Source organism: Hippocampus guttulatus, chromosome 5 (assembly GCF_054856545.1).
Source record: "Hippocampus guttulatus isolate MCC_2025c chromosome 5, RoL_Hgut_1.0, whole genome shotgun sequence".
NCBI classification, from domain to species: Eukaryota; Metazoa; Chordata; class Actinopteri; order Syngnathiformes; family Syngnathidae; genus Hippocampus; species Hippocampus guttulatus.
In genome coordinates, this window is record NC_141265.1 from 20,422,271 (window position 1) to 20,438,675 (window position 16,405).

The window sequence follows — 16,405 nt, forward strand, 5'->3', positions numbered from 1 at the left end:
CCATTGGTTTCTTTCTTTGTGGTATGTCACTTTCTCCTGCTATCAGTGAGTAAAAACATCGACCTCTATTTTCAACTTTTACACAGACAATTCACAATTTTGCAATGGAAAACAGCGAGGACGAGATGGAAGTGGATGAAACCGACTGGAAGCAACATTTGACGGATTCGCACCTAACCTGTCGAGTTTCTGGTAACGTCACACCAACGAAAACTACAGTAGTTTCCATACAAACGTGCTTAAAGTGTCTCTGATATTTTCTGTCAGTTTCAGGACCGAGCCTCAGTAAGAGGCCAACACCTGCACACAGGGTCATTTTGCATTTTGACCTGGATTGCTTCTATGCCCAGGTGGAAATGATCCGAAACCCAGCATTGAGAGACGTTCCTCTAGGTAACCCCAAGATGACTCGATTAAAAAAATTTGGTGAAGACGCTCCGCTTATGTAAATTAATCGAAATGCAGAAGGGATTGCTCTCTGACACATTTTGGGAACTCGGCAGTTCACGAAAGATTTTTTTTTTGTGTGCGTAATTTTACATTTCTCACACAAGCACTCCAGAGGGTTAAACAAAAAGTCCCCTTACTATGTTTGTGATCCCATCAGGTATCCAGCAGAAGTACATCGTAGTCACATGCAACTATGTGGCGAGACAGCAGGGTGTCACCAAGCTCATGTCCGTCACCGACGCCAAACAGAAATGTCCTCAGCTAGTGCTGGTGAAAGGAGAGGACCTGACCCACTACAGAGAAATGTCCTATCAAGTGACAGGTAGGCCGTACAGCCACAGCACTTGGATGATATCGGAGCTTTGTGTGCAGTGCAGAACTTGATTAGGTTGTTTTTATCATTATACTTGAGATGAATTTATAAGCCCTTTGTTTATCAGTGCCTGTTAATGTTTCTCTTCTTGCTTTTCCCATTTCTTCGCCTTCATACAAGACCTGCTGCTGTCCTTCTGTCCATTAGTAGAGAGGCTTGGCTTTGACGAGAACTTTGTGGACATCACAGAGATAATACAAAAACGGCTGCCATGCACACCAGTGTCCTCTTTTAAAGGCTACGTTTACAGCACTTCAGGTAAACCACAGAACCACTTGCGAAACTAAGTCCAGTAATCACAGTTTATTTGTAATTCACTATTTATATGTTTCCCTTTTTTCTGCATTATGATGGTTTTTGATGCACAGCAGAGGCCGCAGAGATTAAAGCCAGCTTTCACCCAGAGTTGGCCTTAGGGTCGCACGTCGCCGCAGAGCTGAGGGAAGCCATTTGCGATCGACTGGGCCTCACCAGCTGTGCTGGTGTCGCCACCAGCAAGCTTTTGGCCAAGCTGGTGTCGGGAACCTTTAAACCCAACCAGCAAACCACACTGCTGCCAGAAAATGTCGATGACATCATGGGGAGCCTCGGCGGCCTCCGTAAAATACCAGGTATGTATTGTTAGTAAAAATAAATTTTAAAAAAGTTAATCCATTAGGCACAACACATCAGATTTAAAATTTGTCATTTAAGTTTAAAAATCTGTGACCACTGTTTGTCAATGTCACTTCAGGGATTGGACACCAAACGGCCAAAAGGCTCCAAGCACTAGGATTGGTCAGTGTCAGCGACCTGCAGCTCTTCCCTCTGACTGCGTTGATCAGAGAGTTGGGTTCTCCATGCGCGGCGCATCTAAAAAATTTGTCCCTCGGCGTGGATGACTCTCCCGTCAACCCCACGGGTGCGCCGCAGGTAATGGCGTAAAGTGTCATTCGTGTGTACCGTCGATGTTAATGGCCTGATTTTAGTCTCTCAGTGATGAAGACTCCTTCAAGAAAATGTCATGCGTGAAAGAAGTGATGGACAAGATTCATCAGCTCCTGGGCAGCCTGGTGGAGAGGTCAGTCATTTCCTGTTACGATGCTGGCGTGATGCAGCTCCAGTGGATATAAAAAGTCTACGCACCCCTGTTCAAATGCCAGGTTTTTGCAGGAAAAAAATAAGAGCCAGGTCAATCTTTTAAACGTTTTTCCACCATGAACAGAAGGGTACCAACCTGTGCCTGTGTTGTGTGTCCCAAGAAAAGAGCACTACCTATTGTGAAATGGGGAGGAGGCTTAGTTATGGTGTAGGACTGCTTTGATACATTCGGCACAGGGTGTGCAGTGTGCAATTAAGTCACAAGACTGTGAAGGCATTTCATGAGTTTGCTTTTCAAATGTGTTGGACAAAATAACAAAAAAGTAGTAGCAGTACCTTCATTTCATGTTCTTTCAGGACAAAAACTTGGTGACACACGAAACTTTGTAACTTACTATTTGTGTGAAATACAGGATGCGCAAAGACGGCAGGCAGCCACAAACCTTCCGCCTCTCAGTTCGTAAATACTTGGCGAGCAACAAGTGGTGCAGTCGGGAGAGCCGCCAGTGTCCCATCCCCAACCACGTCGGACACAAGATAACCTCAGGTAAGAAGGTTCAACTTGGAAGTCACACCAAAGTGTTCAGGACATAAAAACCCTTCTTCAAAATTCTGCAAAGCACAGCAAATATAGACAAATGGCTCCTAAAACGAAAACCTTATTATTGTTTGTGAAGGAAATAGCTTACCCAACGAATCCTAGTCATACAGGAAATGTGGCTGTATGGACAATTTGGTGCTGGTCCAATTTGCCTTAGCGGAGGTCATTGCTTCATTGCATTCATTTCCGGTAATGTCCATCTTAGCCAGCAGCGACGATGCCTCTGCCCAGCTGCTCTCCTTGGCCATGAAGCTCTTCTCCAAAATGGTGGACGCGGCGGCTCCGTTCCACCTCACCCTCATCAACGTGTGTTTCAGCAACCTGCAGACCCGAGCGCCGGCCGCCAGCATCAGAGGCTCCATCACTTACTTCTTCACACCCAGCACCTGCCCTCAGAACCCATGTCAAAGCCCGGTAGCACACTCAAATGTAAGTTACCGCCTTGCTGCTGCCATTACGACTACTTCTACTAAGCTAAAAAAAATATTTCATGGCGATTGCGGCACTCGAGGGCTTGAGTTACAATCACTAAAAAGGAATTACAAACACTGGTGTGAACAATGCACCCCCCTCCCCACCCCCCAAAAAATCCAAGAATGATTTACTAAAAAATTTAATGAATCAAAATCAGATGTTTTCCGAGAACTGCTAAATAATAATAAGGGCTTTCATTTGTATAACACCTTTTTTGTACCACTCTTTTTTTTTTTTTTTCCCCCTTTTCATTACTGGAAAAAGTGTGAATGGTTGCTTGTCTATTTGTGCCTTGGCAACCCGTTCGGGTTGTACACACATCTCGCCCTATGACAGGCTCCAGCGTATCCGCGACCCGAGTAAGGATAAGTGGTACAGAAGATGGATGGATGTAAAAAAGGAAAATAATTCACTGGGAACATTTGAAAAATATGAATATGATATTTCCATCTTTCAATGTGAATTATTTTTAGATTGACTCCTCTACGAGTGTAAATGGTGCAGAAGATCGTTTGTGCGCACTCAGTGTGAGACCACTCCCGCCGGAGAACGCCGCAAAGAGCCCGATCGGCCGTGACGCGGCATCGCCCCAGGCCGGACCCACACAGAGCACTTCTTCTGTCCCAGCGGATGCATCCCGGCCGGTGACGGCATCCCGCAGTAGCACATGCTCATACGGTCGTGACGCCGACATCACCGTGACGCATCGATTACCCCCAAATGTGGACCCCCAGGTGTTTTCCCAGTTGCCGGCCAACCTTCAAACGGAACTGATAAGAGAGTGGGAGCAACGCAGGCCAATTCCGAAGATCCCCATCCTTTGCAGGAAGCCCGGGAGAGAAGCCAAAGAGAAGAAAGGCACCCAAAGGAGAAGTCAGGCCAATAGTTTGTTGGATTATTTTAAACCCGCTTAAAGAAGATGCAAATGCTGTATCCTGAAAAGGGACTAAGGCCTGTCATGAAAACCTGCACAGAATCGCTGCCACCCATCCCCCCCCAAAGGTTTTGAACATGCATATAGATGCCAGCAGATGGCCACAGAGCACTTTTTTTGTGTAAATAAAGCTCCTCAACTTACCTCAAACGAGTTCCTTGTCACTATAATGTCATAGGACGGCGACAAAACACTCAGTTTGTCTAAATGAAGCTCCTCATCTGACTACAACATAGTTCCCTGAAACCACGATGCCACAAGGTAGTGGCATCGCACTCCTCCTGTCCAAATGAACTTTGGCAACTTCAACGTAGCTCTTTGGCACCGAGATGCCAGCAAAGCACAGCTTTTTTTCTAGATGAAAATGTGCAACTAACTCCAAGATGACGCGCGATGGCCCGATCATAGAAACAGGTGATCGTTTTTGAGCAAATAACAGAGAATATGTTCCACACAAAACCGGTAAAAGGACAGGAGGCTCTTGATAAAGGTGCAGAAACTTGCAAAAAAAATTTTACCCTATAGCCAGCTCTCTGGCACTTTATTTTTTTCATTTCTGTGTATTATTTAATTTACTTTAGTTGTGGCAACAACATCGCTGTTAAGTCAAGTTGAATGTGTCTTAGGTACTTTTATGAGTCAGTTTAGGTTCACGTGATGCATTCTGACCCAAATTCCTGACAATGCCAAATTCTTGGGCATAAACAGGCAAGTCATTTGTTCTGTTAGCACTTAGTCTCATGCTCCCTTTAAGTTGTTGCCATTTCGCACTACTTTTCAGAAACAATTTTTAAAAAATTGCCGGTAGTACTGTTGGATTAATTAATGCTTCTTTTTGGGACTCCTTGTTTTGTAGAATATATGTAAGAAGCAAGAAAAAGGGTGGAATTTTCATTTCCCCATTAGAAATCATGAAAAGTTTCCAAATGCCGTCATCGTTATACATAAATAATAGCTTTGTTGTCATTATAAACTGTCATAAAGTCAAATAAATTAAAACAGCTTACCTTGTAAGTCACCTGACAGTTACTATCTGCTGAGTAAAATTAATTTCTGCCATTCATATTGAATGAATTGGATAGTTTCATGTTGTACTGAGCAGCCGGGGCGATTATTGCGGTAAGTTCCATTTCCATTTCCTGTTTTATGGTTCTCACGGTTCGATTCCGGACTCCGGTCTTCTTGTGTAGAGTTTGCATGATCTCCCCGTGCCTGCGTGGGTTTTTTCCAGGTACTCCGGTTTCCTCTCGCATTCGAAAAACATGCATTGCAGGCTGATTGAACACTCTAAATTGTCCCGAGGTGTGAATGTGACCATGGATGGTTGTTCGTCTCTGTGTGTCTCTGTTAAAAACCTTTTGACAAATACTGTATAAACCGCTCCCTATATCTGTATATTAGTATTATTTATTTTGCTGAAACGATGTGCCAGTATGATATGCCTTTCTTTCATGACATTTTATTCTCACTTTCGAGTTATGAAATGGAACTTTCTGCTGCTGCTTATTGGCTACGGTTCCTTGCTTTAGAAAAGGCCATCTTTCATCATCGGGCTATCCTCTCCATAAAGGCTATAGAGCACAACAAAACGTTGCTCTGTTGATTTTGCCTTGTGGGCCTCTCAGCCAAATTTGATTGGCCACGCCGCGTTCGTGGGCCCATTAGGAAGTATCAAGGAGCAGTCCATAAAAGGGGTTCCTGTCTACCAAAACAGCAGAAGCAGTGACCCCCTTGACTGCTCATGCGGAGCTCAGGCCGAGTCATGTGTTCGTCCCGCTCTGATCACAGCATTAAGACGCTGCGTTAAGGCCACTTCAATCCCCCCCGCCACCCATTTCTTTTTCCACATGGCAGGCTGAGCGGCACCATGGCCGAGTGGGACTATGACTATCTCATCAAGCTGCTGGCACTCGGCGACTCCGGGGTGGGCAAGACAACCTTCCTGTACAGGTACACCGACAACAAGTTCAACCGCAAGTTCACCACCACGGTGGGCATCGACTTCCGGGAAAAACGGCTGGTGAGTGACGTGGTCTCCGCCACGTGTGTTCAATCAAAGTTCATTTCACACTCAGGCATTGTGTCATGTATAAACAGTCGTTCATTATTTTTATCCTTTTTCCTGCATTAAGTTTTTAACAAACATCAGTTCATCCTTAGTCTAAAATATCCTTTTTTTTTTAATACTTCCTATCTTCCAACCCCCACCAATCCCACATCAGATGTACACTGGGACTAATTCCGATGGAGCAACAGAGAAGAACTTCAAAGTCCACCTTCAACTCTGGGACACAGCCGGACAAGAGAGGTTCATATTAATCCAGAATATCAAACTTCATCTCATTGTAATCCCTATTGGGATGAGATCAAATGCGTGAAATTGGTGAAGAATATAGATTTGGAAAGAAATATCAAATAAATAAAAATGTTCAAACATTCAATTGCTGGTAAATCTTGAATTCAGTTCAATAAATTGCAAATAATGAATAGGATACATCATAATTACAACAAATTGAATTCATATTTAAAAAAACACACTTGATTTAAATTGGATTTTTAACCATTAAAAATATTACATCAAATCTACATTCAATGTAATAAATTAAAAAGAATGCATAAAATATGTCCCACTTAATTTTAGATTACATTTGATAAATTCCAAATTTCACCAAAAATAATATTTAACACTTGCGGTGCATTGAAATATATAAAAATTCCATATAGAATTGCATTTAATTGTTAAAAGTAGATTTAAAATATTATACCTAATTCCATTCAACAAATTAGGAATAAATGCAAACTTCAAAATTATTTTTAATAAAATATAAAAGTGGAAAAATGCTAAATTTAAACAATTACAGTTAAAGATTTAAAAATAAAATAATCGAATATATAAATATTGAATAAATGTGACGAAATGTCAAAAAAGAAGTACAATAATTACTCAAACTAAAAAATGTATTTTTAGGTTTCGCAGCCTCACGACAGCCTTCTTCCGAGATGCCATGGGCTTCTTGCTCATGTTTGACCTGACCAATCACCAAAGCTTCCTCAATGTCAGGAACTGGATGAGTATGTGCCACTTCCCCCCCACCGCTTGCTAGCAACCTGCGTGCTGAATTCGGAAACAACAAGCTGCCTCAACAGGCTGCAGAGCGACATCAAGCACGTTTGGTGTTCCCTTCCTGTGGAAGTATTTCTCGCACCTGCTGTTGCTGACGAACGCCGCTCTCCTCAGGTCAACTCCAGGCCAACGCGTACTGCGAGAGTCCCGATGTGGTCCTGGTGGGCACCAAAGCCGATCTCCGGAGCATCAGAGACGTGAACGCCAGGCAGGCTCGAGATCTGGCCGACAGATATGGGTGAGTACTCTAAATCAGGCATGTCCAGCTCCGGGCCTGGAGGGCCACTGTCCTGCCTGTTTTCCATCTCTCTGGGCTGCAACACACCTGATTCAGATGATCAGCCAGCTCTGAGGCAGCATTCGAACGATCCTGATTATTTGAATTAGGTGTGTTGCTCCCTGGGAAAGCTGGAAAACAGGCAGGACAGCGGCCCTTGAGGACCGACTTTGAACACCCCTGCTCTGAATAGACTTTAGTTTTAATTGATAAAAATCCCATTGTTTTTTTTGTTTTTTCTTTCTCCCAGCATCCCCTATTTTGAGACCAGCGCCGTGACGGGCATGGGCGTGGACAAAGCGATACAGACCCTGCTGGACATGGTGATGAAACGGATGGAGCAGAGTGCACCTTTGGCCGAGCACAATGGCAGCGACAGTGCAGCAGGGGCAATGCAGGAGGTTGCCCTCTGGAGGAGATGCGCCTGCTGACATCATGCCTGATGTCACAGGACACTTTATTAGGTACATGTTGTCCAATGAGAGAAAGTCCAAGAGCAGGAATAAGGCTAATGGATGGCGCGGATGTACGTAATGAAGTTACAGTTTATTTTTTACCATAAAATTTCAGTTGAATAAAAAAAAAAAATGAACATGAATTTGTCATCACGCATCTGTTTTCTGTAGCACTTGTACTCATTAGGGTGGAGTATTGAAGCCTAACCCAGTCTTGACAAGTATTAATGTACTATTACCTTCATAGCTACAAGAGCTATTGCTAGCATTTTGGCTCTTTTCTTTGAAAAATGCATCCTTTGTTTTTTTCTTGTGACATTTACATTAAATGACTATTAGCTTATTTGCTACCACAGTCCCTTTCCATTGTGTCTCAGGCTAATAGGTTTTGGTTAGGTTAATATCAAGAGAATAGACGATCCTGAATTATAGTTAAGATTACAAAAACAGTGGAAGCATTACAAGCCCTAGCTAGCAATGTAGCATCATCGAGATTTAAAAAAAAAAAAGAAAAATCCCTCAATGGACTTATTTTATTTTTGGATTTAGTTCAATGTGTGGATTCTTGCATAATCTCTCGCACCTATTGTTGAACAATTCGTTTTGTAGATACTGGCGCAAGTTAGCGTCATGGCTAAACCTGCAGCTTTTCTACATTAATGTTCCATCCATCCATCCATTTTCCGATCCGCTTATACAGTATATTATAAGATAATGTCCTCTGGTAATATTTATGTTAGCCGGCTCTTTTGTTAGATGACAACAAAAAAAAGTTCTGTATGAGCTAACACTGGTTATCAGCTTGTGAGCATCTTGGATCATGCAGTTATCACAAAACTGTGGTGTTGTTTTGCATATTTTACATATTTCTTAAAGTACAGAAAAGGTAAATTTAGGGAATGGTTCATTTAGAAGAAAAAAAAGAGCTTTTTTTTAAAAATTGGTCATATGGAAACATTGATGACATGACTGCAGGCACATGTTTATCATAGAGTATAAGACATTTAAATATACACAAATGTTTTGGTCAAAACAACACTAGCAGACATTGATGACTTTGAAAATGTCATGTAATAATGAATCCCACAGAAGTTACAGGCAGGGTATGCCCCATCTGCAATATGATTGTGGGATTCATATTCACGCATATTTGAGAAGCGTCCCGAAGCCTCTGTGTAATCATGTCAGTCATGCAAACGCAGCAAAAATTACAAGAAAAAAACTGTGTCAATAAAGTTGTTTCTGTGTTACTTGTGCACAGACACCAGGCAGATTGGATTATTCCACACAAAATAATTCACGCTTATTTCTGGTTTCCAATCGTCAGAGATTCTGCTATCGTGAACAAACATTCGTATATAGTCTAAAAATGTCAAGAATGTCTTTGAGAGAAATTTTCAAGGATGGTACTCATTAGATGGAGGACCTTCTCCAACCCACAACAATCGAAAACACTCGCCGGTTTGGCCTTGACACAAACACATTAATGGCATACATGAACATCTCCTCAAAGAGTGGCCGGGGGGTGTTTGATTGATTCTCCTTGCGTTTATTTAAGAGGAGGCCTTTTCTATCCATGACTGATATATTATAAGAAATCTGTGAATTAAATATTGTACTTATTTTCAATGCCGAAACTTAATGAAATTGAATAAGAGAGCAAAAGAAAACATCTTGCGCTTTCAGGCCTGTTTTTTTTTTTTTTTTTGTTCTTCAAGTTTGGCATTTCAGAGCTAATCTAAGATTATTTCCCTCAAACACATTCTTTTCGGCATACATTCCTAATGCGCTGACACCCAGACGCTCGGGCTCAGTGTCTCGTACCGTGACAGCAATTAAGTGGAGTAATAAAACAAATAGGCTCTCCTCTGAAAAGACAAGAACCACTTTTGTTTGGGAAAGGAGTCCAAGCAACAACAACCAAAACAATTAAATAAATAAAAAAACAATTTGAGTGTGCTCACGACATCCGGTCACATGTCACACAGTCATGAGGCTCTCGTTCATGTGCCTTCCAGCTTTTTTTTAACACCACTGATGACTTGCTTGGGTGGTCCGACTTCTGACTTGTTGAGGTCACCCCTGACAGCAAAAAATGTGTGTGTGAAAATGTGTATTATTTTTATAATCACTGGTAACCTGGTAATTAATTTCTTGGTTGCTCTATCTTATCATTGTGGGTAGATTTTACCCCCTGCCGGATCAAAATCTCGACCCAGCGTGTTGGGTTACATCCTCAACACAATGCACCGGGGATAAATAACCCAGCGTTGGCATTGTCGCTTTTGGACCCGGCGCCGGGTTAGCCGTTTCACCCAATTTGAGTTACTTTTAACCCAATAGTTTTAAGCGTGTCAAGCCAGTTATCAAGGATCTGGAAGACATGCTCACATGGGTTTCTATCGGAGTTCCTTGTTATTATTCACTTTACAAAGTCACCGGTGATATTCCGTAAAATTGCAGTCAACAATACAGAGCAAAGTGCCCCCTTTAAAAGAAGGTTCCAGAAAAGGATTCTACAAGATTGTTCGTGTCTCTTGCATGCAACATGAGTTTTGAGCGGCGCATGCTCACACAACAAGATGTAGCAAGTTGTCTGCTGAATGACGCCAGGCAAGAAAATCTCTCGCATTAGTGAAGGGTGCTGTGGTGTAAATGAAATGCAAAACGGTTGTTAAATTAGTGTTCAAAATGTTGGCTTTTCTTAAGCTTTTAGCCAGGCTAGCTAATGCTTCGTTAGTGGCTCAAATTCAGAAAGTCTCAAAGTCTGAATTTATACAAGAAAAAAAAAGGAAAAAATGTGTAATTTCATATGGAAAAAAAGTCCTAATGTTATGAAAATACCAAATTGTAATTTTTGACAAAAAAATTAATTTGTGTAATTTTGTTTAAACAAAAGTTGTAAAAGGACAAAAAATATTTTGCAGAAGGGGGAAAAAAGGTCGGATTGTTCCAATGATGAATTTAAACTTTCATAAAGTAACCCTCATAAAATCATCACTTCACAGCATTAATGTGGGATTTGGACCTGGAAAAGTAGTGTTAAGTGTGGAGGAAAAGTAAACAAAACGCGAAAAAAACGCGGCTACGTAGTTAAAATCCCAATTTTATACTTGCTAAATTACCTTTCGTTATATTTTACCGTCATCTCATCATCGCCACTTTATTCTACGACTTTAGAATTGCAGTATTATTTGCTTGAGAAATCTGGGGTTGATATGTTTTTTTATTTTTTTCTTGCGCAATGAAATTTTGGCCATGCCGTGACATCATTCCTTACGTTATCCACCATAGCTAAAGACGTCATATATTTTACAAATTGACACTAAAGTTGACAATAGTCGGTACTACAACCACATCTTGTTTGTAAATGAATATATATGGACTGTATATACTATATATGATGTCTCTCACTTTGTGAATTTATGGCTTATCATTTGGAATGTCATTTATTGATCCAAAAAGTTTAGAATTGGGACACTTATTGTAAAAGTGTCGTAAACAAGAGTAGCGCCGATTGTCTTGACAACTCATCTTGTGGCCAAAGAGTGTTGCGCGCCTTTGCAGACGCGCCCAATGGGATTTCAAAATACTAATTTAACTCCTTCCCTGAGATTAGGCAGTGATTCAGTTTGGGGGGTGGGTTTTGGGACTCCAATTTGGACTCCAGTGGAACCTCCAAAGTCCAACAGTTCACCCATCGATTTTAAAATACAAGCCAGTAGTCAGATGGGCGGAATCCAGAGGGCAGCTGACCTTGGACAGGTGGGCAGAGTCTAGTCCTATTCATTTTCTTGGTGGTAAACGCAGGTTTTGTGAATGCTAAAGGGCGTCATAGAATTAACGTTTTTTTTTTTTGGAGCGGAACAATTCGAGGGTTGGGCTCTATTTTGTCTTTGTGGAGGTTCCACTGTGTTTGCCACTGCCAGCAGGTATGCTGAAGGAGCGCCATAAAGGTGTCTGACTGGAATATTTAACACCAAAATACCCAAACCGAGCGAGACGGACATGTGGAATGAGAGCTCCGTGCGCGGCATCATACGCAAACCCCCTGCCTGTGGTGGCTGCCCCCCCACCCATCTACGGGCAATGCGTCAGGCTGAGCTTGGTGACGCCGTCGCGGTGCAGCCGGTAGAGCAGCTTGAACTCGCTGGGTAGCTGGTGGGTCTCCTGCCATTTTGTGGTGAACTTGGTGCCCTTCTTGTCGTAGTAGTGATAGGGCAGGTCCTTGCCCGTGTTGGGGTCCCAGCCGAAGGGCCAGAAACCGTACAGGTGGATCTCATCACACATGGCTGACGCCAGCGTGTACATGAGAATGCCAGTACTCAGGCGCTTGGGGGAAAGGTTCTTTGTCTTCCAGTATCTGCCCGAGGGAACAGACAAAAGAGTTTTGTCAATACATGACGCAATATATTCCGTCATTTATTACCTTCTCACCAATCACCATGAGAGGGATTTTTATATAGTGGACTGCGACTACTAGTTCACTCATTGTTAAAATGAAAAATAGTTTTGGAACACCACTCTGGCAATTTGTTATGACATCATAATTAAAACGCATTGCATCAACGTCAGATAGTAGACCTTCGGTTCCCGAGAGCACACTGAAGGCAACTCACTAGATATTCGAACAGCGTTACAGTCGCAAGTTTGAGTCCTGTAAACGACAGATTTTTTTGCTTTGCGATTTTTCTGCGAATGCTAGCTCTGTTTCATTATTCAGGAGACTCGCGCTTAGCTTATGGCAAGAGCAGTTTGGCGGACGGCATTGAAATCCAGAGGGGTATCACCATGTGGGTTTGAATTCTGCCGAAAAGGGAATATTTTCCCGGAACTTTGGGGTAAATTTTGCTTCAATTCGCGGTAGCATTAATGCTAATGTTATGATTGAAGTTATGAACAGAGGTTGTGGCAGGCTTTAAAACCACTGCGGTGTCCCTACGTATCTTCATACCGCGTTGTCCTTTTAGTGCCAGCATTTTTGCTAACGATAGAATGTAGAATCTTGTTAAAATGTTGATGTGGCCGAGAGGTTAAGGGGAGTGACATTAAATTTTTTGGGGGGGGTCTAACTGTGCCGGTTCGAATTCAGCCAAGAACAGGTAACTTTTGTTTCATCTGATTTACTTTTGAAATTTGTGCGAATGTTAGCATCTGGGAGATATCTCACTGGTTGTTGTGGCCAGGTGGTTCAGTGGATGCACTATAAATCCATTGGATTTTTCATGTGTAGGTTGGAATCCTGCCAACAATGTAAAGAAATTGCTTTCTTCCTTGGTTTATGCAGTCATGCTAACGGTAGCGTCTTCAAACGTTATTACAGTTGTTGGAGCCGACCAGTTAGGGCGATGGAGTTGAAATTGATTGCGGTCTTCTGATTTGAATCCAGATGAACGTTCCAGAATTTGTCATTATTCCTTATACTTTAGTTAGTGGACCATTTTTCAACTTCCCCAATGTCTTCTACTTCCGTGCTCGCATTTATGCTGATCTAAAAAACATTTCAGAGATTGATGCGGTCAAACAGTTAAAGGGGGATGGACTGGAAATACATTGAGAGCTCCCCATGCAGTGTCAAATCCTGCCAACAACATCGACTATTATCATAAAATTACATGACATGTTTTTTTCTTGATTTACTGGGTTGGTGTCAAAAAGGCAGATTCTGTTACAGCTCTGATACAACTTTCCAGTCGATCCATAATGAACCATCTTCCGGTCTTACTTGTTGACGTTGTGCATGATGTTTCCGGGCCAGGCCAGTTCCACCTTGAGCTGGCCCTTGTGCTCCACAAAGAAGTCCACCAGGGTCCGCGTGACGGTAGCCGACGTATGCAAGAAGAAGGCCGGGATCCACAGGATGGCGCCCTCCAGCTTCTTCAGGTGCAGGAAGAAGTTGTTTCGGTCCTGGATGGTCAGCAGGTTGTTGTAGTACCTTTCCAGGATGCTGGGGTTGAAGGTGGTCAGGTTAGTCTTGCGACCCACGTCTTTGGCGTACACCTCGGTCGGGGCGAAGTTGCAGCGAAAGACGAAGTCGGCGCGGTCGATCTCGGAGCCGCACTGGCTGCCCGTCAGGATGCCGCTGTTGCCCACCACGGCGCACGTGCCATAGTGCTTGTCCAGGATGGGCGAGGCGTCGGGTAGCAGGGACTTGAAGTTGTTGCTGATGGAGAAGACGTACTTGTGGCTGGAGTAGTCGAAGTGCATCAGCTGGCCCACGCGGACGCTGCTTTTGGTCAGAGAGAAGTTGTGCGGAATGTCGATGAAGTTGAAGATGTCCTTCCTGACACAAAAGTACAGAAAATTGAGTTTACTGGTCTTCTCCAGGGGAGCAGGTTATCTATTTACACTTCGCCTCCAAATGGGTAAAGAGTGAGGCCAATTCCTTTATATGGGAGGGAGAAAAACCCATAAATTTTTAAGCTCAGAAAAGATGGCCCAAGCAACTAAATAAAAACCAGTTGTTTACGGCTCGGAAACAAGAAATGACAAAAGAAGATGGAAAATTGGAAGGCTGTAATATTACTGCATCTTAGTGAGACAGTTTCGCACCGGAAGTAGCAAAACAATGTGCTTTGAAGTGATCTAAAAAAATGTGGAAAATAAAATAATTCTCTTGAAATATGTCAATAGTTTTTATAAGGAACAATATTAAAAAGTCCTTTTTTTCTTTAATTAAAAACGTTTTGGTTTTAGGAGGAGGCTAGAACGGATTGATGATATCTCCATTAATTCCAATTGAGAAAGATGATTTGAAGTTACAAGCGTGGTGATGAAATGACTCACAATCGTATCTTCGGGCGTCACTATTTATGTAACTACAACAAAATGACTCATGTTCATCTTTTATCACCAAACTCAAATGTTTTCACTCTGCAGCCAAAGTAGAGCCATCGGCCTCTCTTTTCTGATACTTTTGTATATGCTGGATGTACAGTATGTGCTTATCCCACACGAGAGCAAATATCACTTCAAGAGGCATGCCTCCCAGAGAGGTCTAAAGCTGGAATGTCCGCTTGATTCTTCCAGTCTGAGAATTCTCTCACATCTTTCTCATTTCCTTTGACCTCAGCGAACAAGGCCGCATCAAATCAGCCCCCGCCAGACACAGAATGTCTTTATCTTACCTCTGCTGGAAGAAGGCAGTCTTGTTGAATTTCCACTTGGGCGGCTTCCCCTGTAGCTCCTCGTTCAGGGCGTTGGTCAGCGGGATGAAAGAAGGGTCCAGGAAATTCATGGCGAACTGCGATCTGATGAGGACACACGAGTGGCATTGTGCTCCGAACACTTGTTGTGTAATTGTGTCCGTTCCATCCTCATCTGGCCTGTCTAAGACTAATGTGTTTGTAGTATAATGAGATCCAGTGCAAAGAGCTACACCCCCCTCCCCCTCAAAAAAAAAAAAAATGCCCAGAGCTCTTTCTAATCTTTTCATCCAAAGTATACTCCAAGTCCCATCTGTGTTATATTAGATAAGTCAATTTAAAAATAAATGAATATCTGTCTGGTGATGGAAAATAACATCGAGTGATCCAAAGCAAACCACACCATGTGCCTTCTCTATCTGTTGATGGAGCAATGCAAAGTAAGTACTCATGAACCAGAATATCTATAGCATAGCAGATCACGTGCCATCTAACTTTCCACCAACCGTCTATGCAACAGCTCGGGATCCAAGGCATACCACATCAGACACCATCTATCTACTCATCTATGGGAAGTAACCGCTCATGATCCAAAGCATAACACATCAGGTGTCTTCTATACAACCATCTGTCCATTTTTGGAATATAACAGGATCCAAAGCATAACACAAATCCATCGTTGACCGATCAAAAGTGACACTTCGTAAACCAAAGCATACATCATCAACATCATGTGTTTTCTGCCTACCTACCGATCTATAAAAAAAGGACTAATGTTCCAAAAGCAGACCACATCGATCGACCAATCAATCTATGCAAGCACACGTCATAACAAATACATAAATCTCCCTATTAGTAACATGACGTACGCGTGGTTCCTGTACGCACCTGCACCCTGTTTGATTGACAAGCAGGCATAAGGCGAGCGTGACGCGCGGCCACCGCCTCCACCACCCGGCCGCACCTTTCCCCACGCACAGCCCCGCTCATCACTCACCGGAATCCCGCGTGGAACATGATCCGGGGCCCCCCGACGGGCGTCCCGAAGAGGCTGTCCTTCCGCAGGGACACGTAGCTGATGAGCGACAGGATGAGCACCGCCACGCACAGGATGATCAGACCCAGGGCGCGGGCCGCGCGGACCATCTTGGCGAGGAGAGCGGCCTCACTCACACGGCGGGCGTCGTCGTCGTCGTAATCCGGCCGAGTGTCCGCATCGCCGGCGTGGCGGTCGCTTCCGCTTCTTCTACAGCTGGTGGCGGCGGTTCATCGCCGGCCGCGGGTGCCATTTTGCGGATGCATGGTGAGGAGGATGATGGTGGCAGGGATGGAGCTCGGTTGGTTGTCATCCCCGCTCGTACCGCCTTCCTCCTTCCTTCTCCTCCCGCGGGCTTCATCAAGGAGATGGAGCCCGAGTGCGCGCGCGCGCACGTACACTCACACGCACGCACGCGCGCGCGCAGAAAAGCTTGTCCAATAACATCATGGGAGT

The 16,405-nt window shown here is 43.4% G+C and overlaps 3 protein-coding genes across 4 annotated transcripts; 2 read left to right on the forward strand and 1 right to left on the reverse strand.

Moving 5' to 3' along the window:
* The first annotated feature begins 25 nt into the window (after positions 1-25).
* poli (polymerase (DNA directed) iota) lies at positions 26-4,056 on the forward strand. Of its 2 annotated transcripts, none has more exons than XM_086112525.1 (10): positions 26-192; positions 268-393; positions 608-772; positions 944-1,081; positions 1,192-1,434; positions 1,557-1,735; positions 1,792-1,883; positions 2,317-2,450; positions 2,710-2,933; positions 3,452-4,056. In XM_086112525.1, exons 1-10 carry the CDS (start codon positions 105-107, stop codon positions 3,890-3,892), a joined length of 1,830 nt encoding a protein of 609 aa, XP_085968651.1. In that variant the 5' UTR covers positions 26-104; the 3' UTR covers positions 3,893-4,056. The 2 variants fall into 2 exon arrangements, with proteins under 2 accessions (XP_085968651.1, XP_085968652.1); XM_086112526.1 differs by having other exon boundaries at positions 1,195-1,434.
* A 1,603-nt stretch (positions 4,057-5,659) lies between these two features.
* Positions 5,660-8,269, forward strand: LOC147205426 (ras-related protein Rab-27B-like). Its single transcript, XM_086111583.1, has 5 exons — positions 5,660-5,932; positions 6,135-6,220; positions 6,881-6,984; positions 7,151-7,274; positions 7,564-8,269. The coding sequence occupies exons 1-5, from the start codon at positions 5,780-5,782 to the stop codon at positions 7,742-7,744; spliced, it is 648 nt and encodes a 215-aa protein (XP_085967709.1). The 5' UTR covers positions 5,660-5,779; the 3' UTR covers positions 7,745-8,269.
* A 460-nt stretch (positions 8,270-8,729) lies between these two features.
* LOC147205427 (alpha-N-acetylneuraminate alpha-2,8-sialyltransferase ST8SIA3-like) lies at positions 8,730-16,318 on the reverse strand. The gene is made up of 4 exons (XM_086111579.1): positions 15,911-16,318; positions 14,896-15,018; positions 13,494-14,051; positions 8,730-12,131 (listed from the first exon to the last, which is right to left on the reverse strand). Exons 1-4 carry the CDS (start codon positions 16,057-16,059, stop codon positions 11,849-11,851), a joined length of 1,113 nt encoding a protein of 370 aa, XP_085967705.1. The 5' UTR covers positions 16,060-16,318; the 3' UTR covers positions 8,730-11,848.
* Positions 16,319-16,405: the final 87 nt, after the last annotated feature.